Below are 15,026 nucleotides of genomic sequence, written 5' to 3'. Positions count from 1 at the left end.
CCGGGCAAAAATGGGCTCTTACAACTTTATTTAAGAAAACTCTACTATAACATTATTCTCATGCTTTTTCAACAATAACAAACTTAAAAATATATTGAAATCTTGATGTTCTTACCTTGTGCTATTGATTTCAATCTTTAACTTGATTTTCTCTCTCTTCCAGCTTCTATTTCTTGAATCTAACCTGACATTCTAGCTCCCTATTGTCTCCTTATTATTTTTCTCTCTTGGAAGCTATGGAAATTCTTTTGATTTCTAGGTGAAAATAGTGAATTTTTGGTGAAAGGACCAAATTGTAAAGAAAACAAAACTTTCTTTCTTCTCTTCTAACGTTGGTTGCATGGAAAGATGATAATTTTTTCATCATCTTTCCTCCCTTTTATATTAATCATTTAATAATAAAATAATACTGAAAATCTTAATAAAATATTAATTAAATAACATTTATCTAATTAATTAATTAAAAATATCACAAACATCATCATTACCTTCTAGAATTCTCTCTCTCTATTTGACCATTCTTCCCTTTATAATCTTTTGAAATTCTATCCTTGAGTCATCACTTAATTTGGTAAAATTGCAATTTAGTCCCTCAAAATTCTTCACCTTTTCAATTTGGTCCTAATTCATCCATTTTCCTTAGCTTCTAGATTATTCCACCCTTAAAATATTTACACTATTGGTCCTTCAACTTTTTTCGTATTTACACTTTAACCCCTCAAATTTTAAGTATTTACTCTTCGGCAACAAAACTTTTCTCAATTTTGCAAATTAATCCTTTCTTGAATTAATATGTCATAATATACTTCCCAATGTTGACATAACTCAATATTACCCTTTTTATCACTTTATTTTCTTATTTTATTATATCAATGATATTATCTTACTTTCTTACTGTAGTAATTTTTGGGGTATTACAGCTTTTTTTCTTCTTCTAAACTAGTTTGGAGAAGGTAATTTCTTATTTCTTTTAATTTTTTTTTCGATTTAGGATAACATTAGTCGTATTCATCAAGTTTAATCAAGTAAACATGATAAGTTCCATGACTAATAAGTCTCCTACTTAAATTAAATTTTATCAATAACTTATCGTTTAAGATAACAAGAAATCCTAGTTAAAGTTAAACTTATTATTCTTAAAAACTATTGTCGTATGAAAGAGAATTAAAACTCTTTTTAAATCTAGTTTCCTGAAAAATATTCAACAGAACTCCATTTGTTGCTTAATATAAATAATTAGTATTATTTTTTATGGGGTGTACTTTGTATTTTCGGTCGAACAGATGGTGACGTCACGACAAGAAGTTTCTCAATGTTACGACGACGAACAATGCAAATGGGATGTTGCGACGTGTCCCCACATAAATCGAGTTTCTTCTTCCAGTTAAACTCTGTTTATGATTACTCCAAGGAAATTTTAGTATGACTAGACCTCTAATCTTAGCCTATTAAAAATGACATTGTATCTCTATTTTAAGAGGACAATCTCTATTTTAAGAGGACAATTAAGAGGCAATTAAAGATATAGTACTACATGACTTTTCTTTTGGGGATGACAAGATGTAGTCGCAGATGAATTTTGGTGAGGGTTTTCGTGGTAACTATGGGGAGAATTTTATTCTCGAGTTAGGGTTTTATTTTCAGGATTTGAGTTTGTATGTTTAGTACATTTAGGTTTATTTTTTTATATTATACTCTCGTTTGTTTACTCATTTAGTGAAAATGTGAAGCCTCCTTTACTCGTAATTTTTATCCTCTTTGGAGGAGTTTTTCACGTAAATATTTATGTGTTTAATCTTCTCTATTTTACTTGCTCGTTCCTTATACAGATGATATTCAAATTGAAAATAAAACAAGATATACTTTCACTGCTCTAAATCGATTATTCTAATTGTTATTTGAACATGTTTCACAGAAACAAGTCGTCGGAAGTTTCCAACAAAAAGGATTGAAGATTTTTCTTGGTTTATTTCAAAAATTATTTATTTATCATGCAATCTTGTTTGTGGGTTTTATTATTATAATGATCTAAATTTATACGTAATTTTACTTAAATCACATAAATCAATAATTACATTTATATGAAATAAATAATTATATTTACTCATGAAATTAATTCATTCATTTTTTAAAATGTAAAATGAATAAGGTTTGTGTATAATTATGACAATTTGAAGTTATATTATTGTACATATTATAATTTACAAATTAAAAGATGATTACAACAGTGTTTGAATTTTAGTATACATACTTTGTATGTGTTTTTTTCGGATTCTTCATTTATTATGCTTTATATTTATTTACATTATACTTGCTTTGATATATATATATATTTATATTTATATTATACCTATAAATATACTCTGACTTCTCATACAAGATGAAGTAATTTGATTGCTTTAACCGGTTAAATCATTATGGTTATGTGATTGGTACCTTAATTCATTTAATTGGAAAATATATATATATACATTCAAGCATAAAAATGGAATCAAAGTTCTCAAACAAGCTATAAAGAAGATGAAAATATAATGATTCCATATGAAATACAATGTACCGATAAATATAAAATAACATAATCTAATAACAAAAAATTAACTTGTTTCATTCAATCATTAATTTAAGCTTTTTACAGCTTAAAAGGCTGTAAAGCTAAGTCAGCATCCCCTTCCATGGAATAAAAATTATCCAGGAACTCCTTGAATTGAAAACCTCTACACAGTGGTGGATTTGTTGCAGTAACCACAGATTTCGCAGGCTCTATATTGCTATTACCAGCCGGATTCATACAGAAGACGACCGATATCCGATGATCGCTCGAATTCGTCACCACCCGATGTTCAGCACCCTTCAACTTATTATTACTGATCACCTATATGTAAAATCAATGACACAAAATTAGCCATTCATTACCCTGCAAATAACCCATACATACATACATACATACATACCTGTAATATGTAGCCTATGTTAACTACAAATGCATTAGGAATAGGCCTAACACCAATCCATTCCCCATCTTTTAAGACCTGAAGGCCACTTATATGTTCTTGAAGTAGGATGGTTAAGATATCAGGGTCAAAATGTTTAGGAATTCCTAGAGTTAAACATGGATCAGGGCATGGTGGATAATGGTTAGCCCCTAGTAGCAGATCTTCGGTTAGTTCGTGTTCGAAGTACCCATGTTCAATGCCTATGCCTTCGCAAAGTAACTCAAGGATTTCTAATCCTAATTTCTTTGCTTCAATTGAACATGCTGCTACTACCTCTCTGCAAAGTTAATTTTAAGTCATTAGGCCAACGATAAACGTGATAAGACCGAAAAATTCTTTCGTAGCGTTAAGTACCGGTATCTAAGGGGCTTTCGAGGCCAAAATTCGATGCAGTCCGGATGACAAGGGTGTCTTAAAACATCGCGCCACAGGTGGATCTTTTCGCGGTCGTAATCCAAAGTGCTGGTTACCAGCTTGCATCTCTTTGGATCGTTTGTGTACACGGTGAGGCTTGCCTTGTCTTCGGCAGGTAACTCGAAGAACTTGTGGAAAACACTCATGGTTTCACTCATGATATTTGGAGGAACCCCATGGTTAACAACCTGTTTAAAGAACAAGCAGTTAAGTTGTAAGAAATTAGATATTTAATTTACTTTTTTTTGGGTGATGAAGAACCTGAAACAATCCGAACTCTTGGCTAGCCTTCAAGATTTGGTGAACTAAATTGGTTCGGGTATCGCTGAGATCGATTACCGGCACGGTGTTGCACCTAGGAACAAGTAGCTTGCCAGGTCTTTCATGGGGTGGGAATATGTAAGATTCAGGCAAAGATTGATCATTGTACCAGCTTGAAACAAGCTTATCCATAAATAGATTTTTTTTAAAAAAAAATTGGGGATAGTTGGAGTTGAAGGAGGGCTCTTAGTGGAAAAATAAGCTAATAATTGCTCTGTTAATTGACACTTTACAATAATGGTCACCCTAAATAGCCCACACTGTCTCTGCTTCAACCAACTCATGATTGAATGCTATGAGAATTGTTTATACTTAAAATATGTGTGCTAGATCCAAAGACAATACAAATGTGTTCAAGTCTAAACAAATATAAATATTGAACCAATGAGTCGGCTAGTTAATCATAAAAAGACCCATAAAAGTTATCCGCTCATAGCATAACGAGAATAAGCTTGAAAAGTCTCGTAAGGGACTTTTTCCTACAGAGCTCAAAAGCTCTTAGGCAAAGTATCTTCCTTGTGCCTTCATGAAAGAGCAAGAAACTATCTTCATAGGGAAGAAGCTAGAAGAAGTTTACCTTTAGGGAGCTAAAATTAAATTATAAGACTTTAAAGGGGTCAAAGTACAATTTTATCTTTATATATGCTTGTTATTTCAGAATTTTAAACAGATTAAATTAAATATTTTTCATCTTTGTGAGGCCAAAGTGTAACTTTACCATTAAATTAACTTATAATTTCAATAACTTCAAGAGACAAAAAATAATTTGCCAATTTTAGGGGGCAAAGGACCCAAGTCCCTTGCTTGCCCTGGCGCCGTTTTTGAACCATGCGGAAAGATGCTTAAGTACAAACGGTTGAATTTTGGCACCAATTAGGGCAAGTGACACAAGGCTTATAAATATTCATTTTTAGGGATATAAATGAGACATCGGTGCTCACAAGCTATTTCAATTCGACTTGAAAAAAATTCAAACTCTATTCAGTAATTATCAAGCCGAGTTCGAGTTATCGGTCAAGTTGAATTCGAGCTTAGTAATACTCGACTCGAACGGCTCGTGAGTCTTATCGAGCATTTTATATTTTAATATTATTAAATTACCTTATTGATCTTAATTTATATTATTAACTTTAAGCTTAATTATTGAGTTTGAGATTGAGTACAAAAATTAGCAAACGAGCTTAATTGAGCTCAAGCTTGAGTAGCTCGATTATATCTTGAGCTGACCTCAAGCTTAAAAATAGATATTCGATTGAGCTCAAACCGAGTATCAAACTTCAAATTTCGAGTCAAAACTCAAACTGGACAGTGTTTGTGTTACAGCCTAAATCACCAGACAACCAACCACTTGAGTAAATATTTTAAATTTAAGCTATTTATTGCCTTACAACGTTGACTCGTTGAGAACATATACTAATACAACATCATTAGATTTAGCAATATCATTTGAGCATAAAAATTACTTGTTATAGTTTAAAATGGCAAAATGGAGTAAAAGCGCAATATTAGTTTTAGTCATATGATCTTACTATCGTTGAAGTTTGAAGGTAACAATTTTTATTTTTTTATAAAAGGGTGAGTCGACTTATAAACAAAAACCAACTCTCAGCACCTAAAACTATCATAAATACATGGTATGTACATCTGAATCTGATCACTAGGCCCGAGAGTACTATAAGGGTGCAAACCGAATAACAAAATTGTTGCTCACATGCTTGGTCTGGCAACTCCTTGGCAGCGATCTATTTTGAGTAGAAACCGGATCCACCTGAAACCACGTAAAGAAGATTAGTCATCACGCTCAAGTGATCCAAACCATATTTTTATTCTTATTTCAAGAATCGGATGAGAGATTTAATGCCAAGGAGATAAAAAGGTTATTAAAACAGAGATTTTTTCCTTGTATAGAACTTTGGTTTTAACTTCCACATAACCAAGGATTTATTCGTGTTTATCGCAAATAAAGCAACCACCATACTAATTTTACATTTAAATGCATGAATATGATCCAAGAGTGGCCTATTCAACCTAAGAACGGATGCCAAACCACCACGGTTCTGTAGGGATCTCAATGACCATTGTACTATAATGACTAGACCCATGGTACAATAGTGAACCCCCCCCCCCAAGGCCGCAAATACAGTAGTGACACGGTTGTCACGGTCAAATAAAGGCCTCAAAAATTACCTTAATTTCCACAGTTCAATAGTGGCAAAGTTGCCACGACTCCATAGCGGCCTCAAATGCCACGGTTCAGCAATGGCAAGGCTCCCAAGTTCCTATACTGGCTTCAATTGCCACGGTTCAGTGGTGGCAAGGCTGCCACGTTGCTATAGTGGCCTCGATGGCCACGGTTCAAATTAGGGCAAGGCTGCCACCTACTTGCTTCATTTCCCTACTAAATCATTTGTACATGCCACTCTATATATAAGCATCATTTCAACACTCATGAGTTTTTCCATGTTTTTTTTACTAAACATTTTATTATAATTTAAGTTCAATTTCGTCGAATACAATAAGAATTCACACCGTTTCACAACCGAAACAAATCATAACTCAAATATAAATATTGAAACATGAATGTGGTCTGTAATAGGTCAAATTTGCCCGGCCCATTAGTAAAATAAACCAAATAAGATAAAAAAATGGTCCAAAAAAACATAATGTCCAGATTACAAACCCAATTAAATCAAGTAGGCCCAAATGCACTAGCCTAGCCCAATATCCCCAACCCAATCAACCCAATCACCTAACCCTAAGCCCACTAGCCTTAACCACAAGCAGAAACCCTAGCAAAGATTTTAGTTTTTTTTAATATTATTTTTCATGCTGCAAATGTTTTTGAAAAGAAATCTTGGTTTAAATAACAATACCAAAACGGCACCGTTTGAAGTCTGACATGTGGTTCCAAAACAGTGCCGTATAGGCCTGTGCCCGATGACCCGGTCCAACTGCGGCTAGATTCGCGTGTTTGGTAGGGGAGGGGTAATTGCGCGCCGAGTCCTCCTTGTTTTGCGTAATGTTTTAATTCGATACCTCTTTTATTTTATTTCCTTTCTAAATTTAATCTTCTATTTCATTTTTGTTTCGATTTGATCCGCAACGAAGTGCCGCGTTTTGAGGGACGAAAATATTTCCCTTTTGGTCCCCCTGTTATTCGCGTATCTCGTTTCAGCCCCCGCATTATGATTTATTTCCATTTGTTACCTTTAATTCTGCTTTAAATTAAAATTCGACCCTTATTAAGTTGTTTTATATTTTCTTTTTAATATTCGTTATCCCATTATTATATAGGTAATTTTAAATCTAATATTATTTTTAATATTCGTATTACTTTAAAGTTATTGTACATAAGATCTATCATATAATATTATTATGTACTATATTTTAAGTTTACCACATATTATTATTTTAAACCTATTATGCATTATTATTTTTTATTTCATCATGTATTATGCATTCATATTTTTGAAGTTATTGTGCATTATTATTCTAAAATTATTAGTATTATTACCTAAAAGTTATGTTGTATTATTTTTTTTTATTAGTACATATTTTAACGTATTTCATTTTATTTATAAAATTCTCCTTTATATTTTGTGGTGCTTTTTCTAAATAGTTCTTCATATAAATAAAACTCTCATATAATATTATTTTATATCTTCTCATTAACTTACGATAAATTATTGTTATTTCTATATGTATGGTATTGTTTTTATGTCATTATATTAACTTTCAATTCAATTTTTACTATTGTCGTTAATGTTTGTATAATATGTGCTATGAAATCATGGTATTCATGTGTTTTGTATTGCTCATTTGTACTTATTGATTGTTTGTCGTTCGTTAGTATACGTTTTAACTTGCGAATTATCACCTCGGGGTCTAATTTATCGTTCAATCACATTTATTTCGTTTAAGGGGTTGTATTTGGTTTAAATATCGAAATTGATTTATCCATGAGTTTTCAAATATTTGGTATCCAAGATTCTCGAGAGGATTGCGCCCTCACTTACTGGGCTTCAATTCTCCTTGTTGAATTTAAATAACCAAATATCATTTTTCAATTTAAATGTATTAAAACATGGATAAAAAGCTCATTCTCGGGAATTCGACACGTTGTGTCCTAACGCATTGGATATGACATGTTGTTTTCTCGAGACGAGAATTTCTCTAATAAATGAAAATAAATGCAATATTCGATATTTAGGAATTTTGTGAAATCGAGCCCTAACTTACTGGGTTTTGATTTTCTCATTTGACCCAAATAATCAGATATCCTTCTCAAAATGCATAGATTTTAAAAGTCAAAAGATAAATTTAACTTCGAGGATTTAAAATGTTGCACTCTAACTTACTGAGTGTGTCAATTTATTTCTTTGAAATAAGTGAGTCTCATAATCCAATTTATTCAAGTTTCCTTTTCCAATGATCGTATTTTAAAATATTTTCAAAATTTCGACACTAAGACATTAAACAATCAATTCGGTACCAATTTTGGGCGTTACGAGGGTGCTAACCCTTACTCGTGCGTAATCGACTCCCGAACCTATTTTCTCAAAATTTGCAAACCTAAAATTATTTTTAAGGTGATCCGATCAAACCTCAATAAAAGATCAGTGGCGACTCCCTATTTTATTTTTAAAAGTCGATCCCCATTTTTTAAACCATAAAAAGTGGTTTCGACATGGTCAATATAAATATTTATAATCACAAAAGTAGGATTTCCTTCAAGTGATGCTTTTCCTAGTTCAGAAGTCTACAAAAATAAAGATCCACATTTACCAAGACATCTACAATGTTTCATTCCCAATTAGCAAAATTCTTAATTATGAATACAATATAATTCGAAGGGTGCAACATTAACCTAACTTTTATCCATAACACATAAAGCCATATACATGAACAATGAATACATTTTTACTAAACAAGATTAACAGCCTTGAACAATCATGCATATATATATAAGCATATACAAGAAACATTATTTATAAGTAAATTACTTACCAAAACGTTCAGCTCATGCTTCATTCCTTATGAAGCTCCTTGCTCTTGTCTCGTACCCCTCCTCCTCCTTGACACATTTGAGAAATCTTTGCATCAATTTTCTTTTATTTGACAGACCCTTAAACCCAAGCCATTTGTACACTTCAAATTTCAGCAATCACACATATAGTTGTACATGCTCAACAAGAAAAGTTCAACCCATGGTACTATCTAACATTAGAATTAAACTAATTGAAAAAGGGTTTGCAGCAAGCATCCTTGCTCCTCTCTACATTCGGTCTAAGCCAAAAACCTCACTCCAAATAAAAAAAAATTGCTTGGGTTCACAAAAATCATGATTACTAACCTTGATTTCTCAATTAATTGAACTAACTAAGCTTCCAGACTAAACCTTCTTCCCCTCTATTAAGCAGCCGGTGGTGGAGGTGCCTTTTTCTCATTGGAGGATGCTTCAGAGGTCAAACTCCGACACCATTTAACTCATTTTTTATCTTGCAAATCACCAACCCAAATTGGAACAAAAATTACTTTTTTTTTCAGCAGATCCCTTATATGTGCATATGTATATATTGTCAAATGTGGCATTGGGATGTTAAAGAAAAAAGTGAAAATGATCTATTCTTGTACACCATAATCAATTGATCACTTAAACAGTGAGGATTTATTCTTTTGATCCTAAATAGTAACTATTTTGGGATTTTGTTACCCAATACATCTCCCCAACTTTGAAGAATTTGCAGAGATGGCCCATAGTTTAAACATTATTGATCAACCATGTCGTTTAAAGGGTTCCAAACTTTTTTCAGAATTTCCCCCCATTGTTACATAATTATACAAAAATTCTTTGAATTTAAAAGCCCTATAAGCCGGAGACTCATCAGCCCTGATAAGAGATTTAGCAGGCTCTACAATACAATCCTCAGACGGGTTGAGAAAGATAGCGGCCGTCGTTCGAGCAACCGTCGAGTTCGTGACCACCCGATGTTCAGCTCCCTTCAGCCTGTTGTTACTAACAACCTATGCACCAATCCAACATATTGTTAGTTCGGATCAAATTCAAACATAAGTCGAGCTGAGACAAGTGGAAAGATAATGTACCTCTAATTGATGGCCAATGTTAACCACAAATGCATTATGCAAAGGCTCAACACCAATCCATTTACTATCATTGAGGACTTGGAGACCAAACACATCACCTTGAAGCAAAATAGTTAAGAGGCTAGGGTCACAATGTTTGGCTATTCCAAGGGTTAGGCTTGGATCAGGGCATGGTGGATAATGGTTCACTGATATTACAACTGATTCACTTAATTTATCACCAAAGTACCCTAGATCAAGCCCCAACCCTTCAGAAATCAAATCCAGGATTCTTGAACCTAGTTTCTTTGCTTCAATTGAATATGCAGCCACAATTTCCCTGCAATGGAATCAAGGTCAAGAGAATTGGGGAAATAACAAGGGCTAATGCCCTTGAACTTGGCAACTAACCGTTGAATGCCACTTTCAAGATTTTAATAATCGAACCGGTGGTTGGATAGGTCAGACCACCAATTCTCGATTCAATCAGTTCAATCGGTCAAATCATTAGACTAACAATAACTAAATAAACAATTAAAAATCTAAAAATATTTAAAAAATAATAAATTTTATTAGACTGGTTCAACCTTTTCAACTAATCGGTTTTTGATTTTTACCAATTTCAAGTAGTTTTCGAGTTAATCAGTTCAACTCCTTTGTTCGAACCATTATGTCAATAAGTTCTCAATCTGTTCAATCTGGTCTTATTCCTGTAACACTAGTCATATCATCAAATCTTGATGGAATTCAAGTTCAGGGACCAAAATGGTTTAGTTGCTAAATTCAAGGACCAAAGTGAAAAAAAATTATAGGTACAAAGGTGTTGTCAAGTTCAGGGGCAAAAAGTTATATTATCCCAAATAACAATTATGAATGTAAGTGTACCTATATCTAGTTGGCTTCTGAGGCCAAATTTTGATGCATTCTTCTAAAGGATGACAAGGGTGTCTCAAACTATCACGCCATAGATGAACCTTGTCACCATCATAGTTAGCACTGCTTGTGTAAAGCTTGCAAGGCCTATTGAACTCCTCAGAATAAAGGTCGGCTTTGTCTTCGGCCGGTAACTCGAAGAACTCCTTGAACACATTCATGGTGTCATTCATCAAGTCTTCTGAAACTCCATGGTTAATTACCTGTTTTTCAAGAAGAAACAATATGATTGAATTTGACTTGCAAAAATAAGAGTATTTGTAATTTTCTAAAGAAAAAAAAGGGCCATTGACCTGGAAAAATCCGAACTCTTGGCTAGCTTTTAGAATCTGTTGCACTACGAGGGTTCGGTCATGAGCCGAAGCGTTGCCGAGGTCGATTACCGGAATGGCATTGCTCCTAGGAATGATATGGTTACCAGGCCTTGTTTCGGGGGGGAATATGTAGGATTGGGGTAAGGTTTTATTATTGAACCAGCTTGAAACAAGCTTCTCCATCACTTGAATGTTGAAGTTTTTTTGAGATTTTTATCTTGTTTTTGATGATCATGACGGAAATATTAGTAACAATTTAAAGGGTTCATATAGGATTCTTAGACAATTGAAAAAATACAAGATTATGTATACCAGGGACAAAAATAAGTTGAATAGTCCTTTTCAGAAAAGGACTAATTAGTATAAATTAATCCCACAAAATGATGTATGAGTCTGCAACTACTTGAAGATAATCATAATAATATGTATAGACTCTTTTATTTTATTCTGTTTTTTTTTTTTTTGATGAAGTAATCATAATATAGTAAATGTTTTTATTAATTGAATCATTGATCATGATTGACATTTGACCTTGATGGTAAGACAATTTAGCCTTTCATGACCCTGTAAATAACCCACAAATACATACACACACATATATATATACGTGTAATTGGTAGCCTATGTTAACTACAAATGCATTAGGAATAGGCTCAACACAGATCCTTTCGCCATCTTTTAAGACCTGAAGGCCACTTATATGTCCTTAAAGTAGGATGGTTAAGAGATCAGGGTCAAAATATGTAGGAATTCCTGGAGTTAAACTTGGTTCAGGGATTGGTGGATAATGGTTAGCCCCTAGTTGCAGATCTTTGGTTAGTTCGTGTTCAAAGTACCCGTGTTCGATGCCTATGCCTTCACAAAGCAACTCAAGGATTCTTAGTCCTAATTTCTTTGCTTCAATTTGATATGTTGCTACTACCTCTCTGCAAAGTTATTATTAAGTCATTAGGCCAACGATAAACCTGAAGCAACTGAAAAATCGGTTTTTAGGCATATAAATACCAGTAACCGGGGGGACATTTGACACCAAAATTCGATGTAGTCCTCTAAAGAATGATGAGGGTATCTTAGAACATCATGCCAGAGGTGAATTTTTCCAAGATGGTAATCAGAAGTCTTGAACTACAGTGATCGTAACTCAATGTAGTCCTCTTAAAAGATGACAAGGGTATCACATAGATTACCGGCACGGTGTTGCACCTTGGAACAAGCAGCTTGCCAGGTCTTACATTGAAGGGAATTTGTAAAGATTCGGGCAGAGATTGATCCTTATACCAGCTTGAAATAAGCTTATCCATGAACAGATATTTTTGTTTCAAAATTGATATCAACAAGAGTCAAAGAAGATGCCCAACTGAGCCCAAATTGGATGAACAGACACTTACTTATTGTGAGCAGATCCCTCTTATATATATCGTTAAAGGTGACATTGGGATATTAAAGAAAAAAGTGGAAATGTTATATTCTTGTACACCATAATCAATTGACCACTTAAACAGTGGGGGGTTTATGTTTTGATCCTAAATAGTAACTATTTTGGGATTTTGTTACCCAATACATTCCCTAACAAATTCAAAGTAAAGTGATTTTGCCATAATCATTATAAAGTACAGTTTGATTCAATAACAAGAGGTAAAGTTATGGAAATTAATGATCAACCATGTAATTTAAAAGGCTCCACACTTTTTTCAAAGTTCCCCTCCATGTTTATGTAGTTAAGCAAAAACTCTTTGAACTCGAAAGCCCTGTAAACCGGAGACTCATCGGTGCCGATAAGAGATTTAGCAGGCTCTATAATGCAATCATCAGATGGGTTGATAAAGAAGGCGGCTGTCGTTCGGGCAACTTTCAAGTTTGTCACGGCACGATGTTCAGCACTCTTCAGCTTGTTGTTACTGATAATCTATGCAATAGTGCAAACCAATCCAACATATTGTTAATTCGGATCAAGTTCAGGCTTCAACATGAACATAAGTCGAGCCGAGACAAGTCTAGTTTGATATATTTAAGGAAGGAAAGACATGTACCTCCAACTGATGGCCTATGTTAACCACAAATGCATTATGCAAAGGCTCAACACCAATCCATTCCCCATCTTTGAGGACTTGGAGCCCATACACATCTCCCTGAAGTAAAATAGTTAACAGGTTAGGGTCGCAATGTTTAGATACTCCAAGGGTCAAGCTTGGATCCGGGCATGGCGGGTAATGGTTCAATAATAGTACAGCTGATTCACTTAGTTTATCCCCAAAGAACCCTGAACCAAGCCCAAAGCCTTCAGAAAGCAACTCCAGGATCCTTAAACCCAGTTTCTTTGCCTCAATTGAATATGCAGCCACAATTTCCCTGCAAAGGTTATTAGCAATGGAATGAAGGTCAAGAGAAATGAGGAAATGACAATCATGTATGTAAGTGCAGGGTTCTTAGTACCTATATCTAGTTGGCTTTTGAGGCCAAATTTTGATGCATTCTTTTAAAGGATGACAAGGGAGTCTCAAACAGTCACGCCATAGGTGAACCTTTTCGCGATTATAGTTTGGACTGCTTGTGTAAAGCCTGCAAGGCCTTTTCAGATCCTCAGAGTATATTCCGGCCTTGTCCTCAGAAGGCAACTCGAAGAACTCCTTGAAGACATTCATGGTGTCATTAACCAGGTTTTCTGAAACTCCATGGTTAATTACCTGTTTCAAGAAGAACAATATGATGATTTGACTGCAAAAAAATTGTACTTTTCTAATGCAAAAAAGGCCATTGACCTGGAAAAATCCGAACTCTTGGCTAGCTTCCAAAATCTGTTGAACTACAGCAGTTCGTTCATGAGCCAACGCCTTGCTGAGGTCAACTACCGGAATGGTATTGCATCTAGGAATGACGTGGTTCCCAGGCCTTGTTTCAGGGGGAAATATGTAAGACTGGGGCAAGGTTTTATTATTGAACCAGCTTGAAACAAGCTTCTCCATCTCTTGAATCTTCAAGTTCTTGAGATCTTTGATCTGTTTTTGATAATTATGATGCAAACTTTCGTAACAATATAAAGGGTTCATCGACGATGCTCAGCCAATTGAAAAAATCCAATATATGCATATCAGGGAAAAAAACAAGTTGCATAGTATTATAATAATGTCCTTTTTTTTTACGAAGTAATCATAATATAGTCAATGTTTTATTAATTAAATCATTGATCATGACTGGCACTTGACCTTGATGATAAGACAAATTAATAAGACAAAACTGAAAGGAAAAGGAATATCTTAGGTATTGACAAATTGATCCTAAAATGTTAGAATTAGATCAATTAATTATTGTCACATAAGTAAGGTATAATAAGAAGTTGTGATGAAACACAAAAACTAGAGATTTTGCAGGATCTATAATGCTGTCACCGGAAGGGGACCGATATCTGAGCATTGAGTTCACCACGGCCCAATGTTCTGCACCCTTCAACACGGTGTTACTGATTTACAAATATGTGAATCTCTGAAGGAAAATGAGTCATTCATGGCACTGCAAATAACCCAGAAATATATACATACATGTGCGTATATATACTTGTACTGTGATTGTACAGCTTAACCAGTGGGATTTATGTTTGATCCTAAAATATTTGGGGGGTTTTCACCCAATACATTCCCCAAAACAATCAAAGTACATGGCAAGATAACCCTAAACCCTAACACCTTATACCCAGTTCGACTTAAAGAACATGATATAGGAATATTAAATTTGGTATCAAAGTAATTTTGACTAATCATTAATATATTTGAACATTAAAAAAAATTTCACTAAATTATATTTTAGTCCCTACTATTTGGAACACACTTGACCTTTCTAAATATATATCATTCTATTCAAAATTTTAAAACATACCCTCTTAACATTTGGAGATATGTTGAGATGGATGTCCACAACCTCAACTATGACTCTTCAAAATCACTTTACCTATACATTGAAAATAAACGCATTA

At 33.9% G+C, this 15,026-nt stretch overlaps 2 protein-coding genes across 4 annotated transcripts; both read right to left on the bottom strand.

The window, feature by feature from the left end:
* Nucleotides 1–2,493: 2,493 nt before the first annotated feature.
* Nucleotides 2,494–4,032, bottom strand: LOC107939948 (hyoscyamine 6-dioxygenase). The gene is made up of 4 exons (XM_016873335.2): nt 3,669–4,032; nt 3,348–3,595; nt 2,952–3,270; nt 2,494–2,872 (listed from the first exon to the last, which is right to left on the bottom strand). The coding sequence occupies exons 1-4, from the start codon at nt 3,858–3,860 to the stop codon at nt 2,630–2,632; spliced, it is 1,002 nt and encodes a 333-aa protein (XP_016728824.1). The 5' UTR covers nt 3,861–4,032; the 3' UTR covers nt 2,494–2,629.
* Nucleotides 4,033–9,327: 5,295 nt separating this feature from the next.
* On the bottom strand, nt 9,328–14,113 carry LOC107939960 (hyoscyamine 6-dioxygenase). 3 transcript variants are annotated; one of them, XM_016873359.1, is made up of 4 exons: nt 11,039–11,305; nt 10,698–10,948; nt 9,834–10,152; nt 9,328–9,752 (listed from the first exon to the last, which is right to left on the bottom strand). In XM_016873359.1, the coding sequence occupies exons 1-4, from the start codon at nt 11,240–11,242 to the stop codon at nt 9,504–9,506; spliced, it is 1,023 nt and encodes a 340-aa protein (XP_016728848.1). In that variant the 5' UTR covers nt 11,243–11,305; the 3' UTR covers nt 9,328–9,503. The 3 variants fall into 3 exon arrangements, with proteins under 3 accessions (XP_016728848.1, XP_016728845.2, XP_016728847.1); XM_016873358.2 differs by lacking the exons at nt 9,328–9,752; nt 9,834–10,152; nt 10,698–10,948; nt 11,039–11,305 and adding exons at nt 12,500–12,965; nt 13,090–13,408; nt 13,493–13,743; nt 13,819–14,112; XM_016873356.2 differs by lacking the exons at nt 10,698–10,948; nt 11,039–11,305 and adding an exon at nt 13,493–14,113.
* Between the last annotated feature and the right edge of the window lie 913 nt (nt 14,114–15,026).

The sequence above is a fragment of the Gossypium hirsutum genome, chromosome D08 (genome assembly GCF_007990345.1).
Source record: "Gossypium hirsutum isolate 1008001.06 chromosome D08, Gossypium_hirsutum_v2.1, whole genome shotgun sequence".
Lineage (NCBI taxonomy): Eukaryota > Viridiplantae > Streptophyta > Magnoliopsida > Malvales > Malvaceae > Gossypium > Gossypium hirsutum.
Note: the sequence above shows the minus strand (reverse complement) of the source record. Positions and strands in the feature narration are given on the sequence as shown.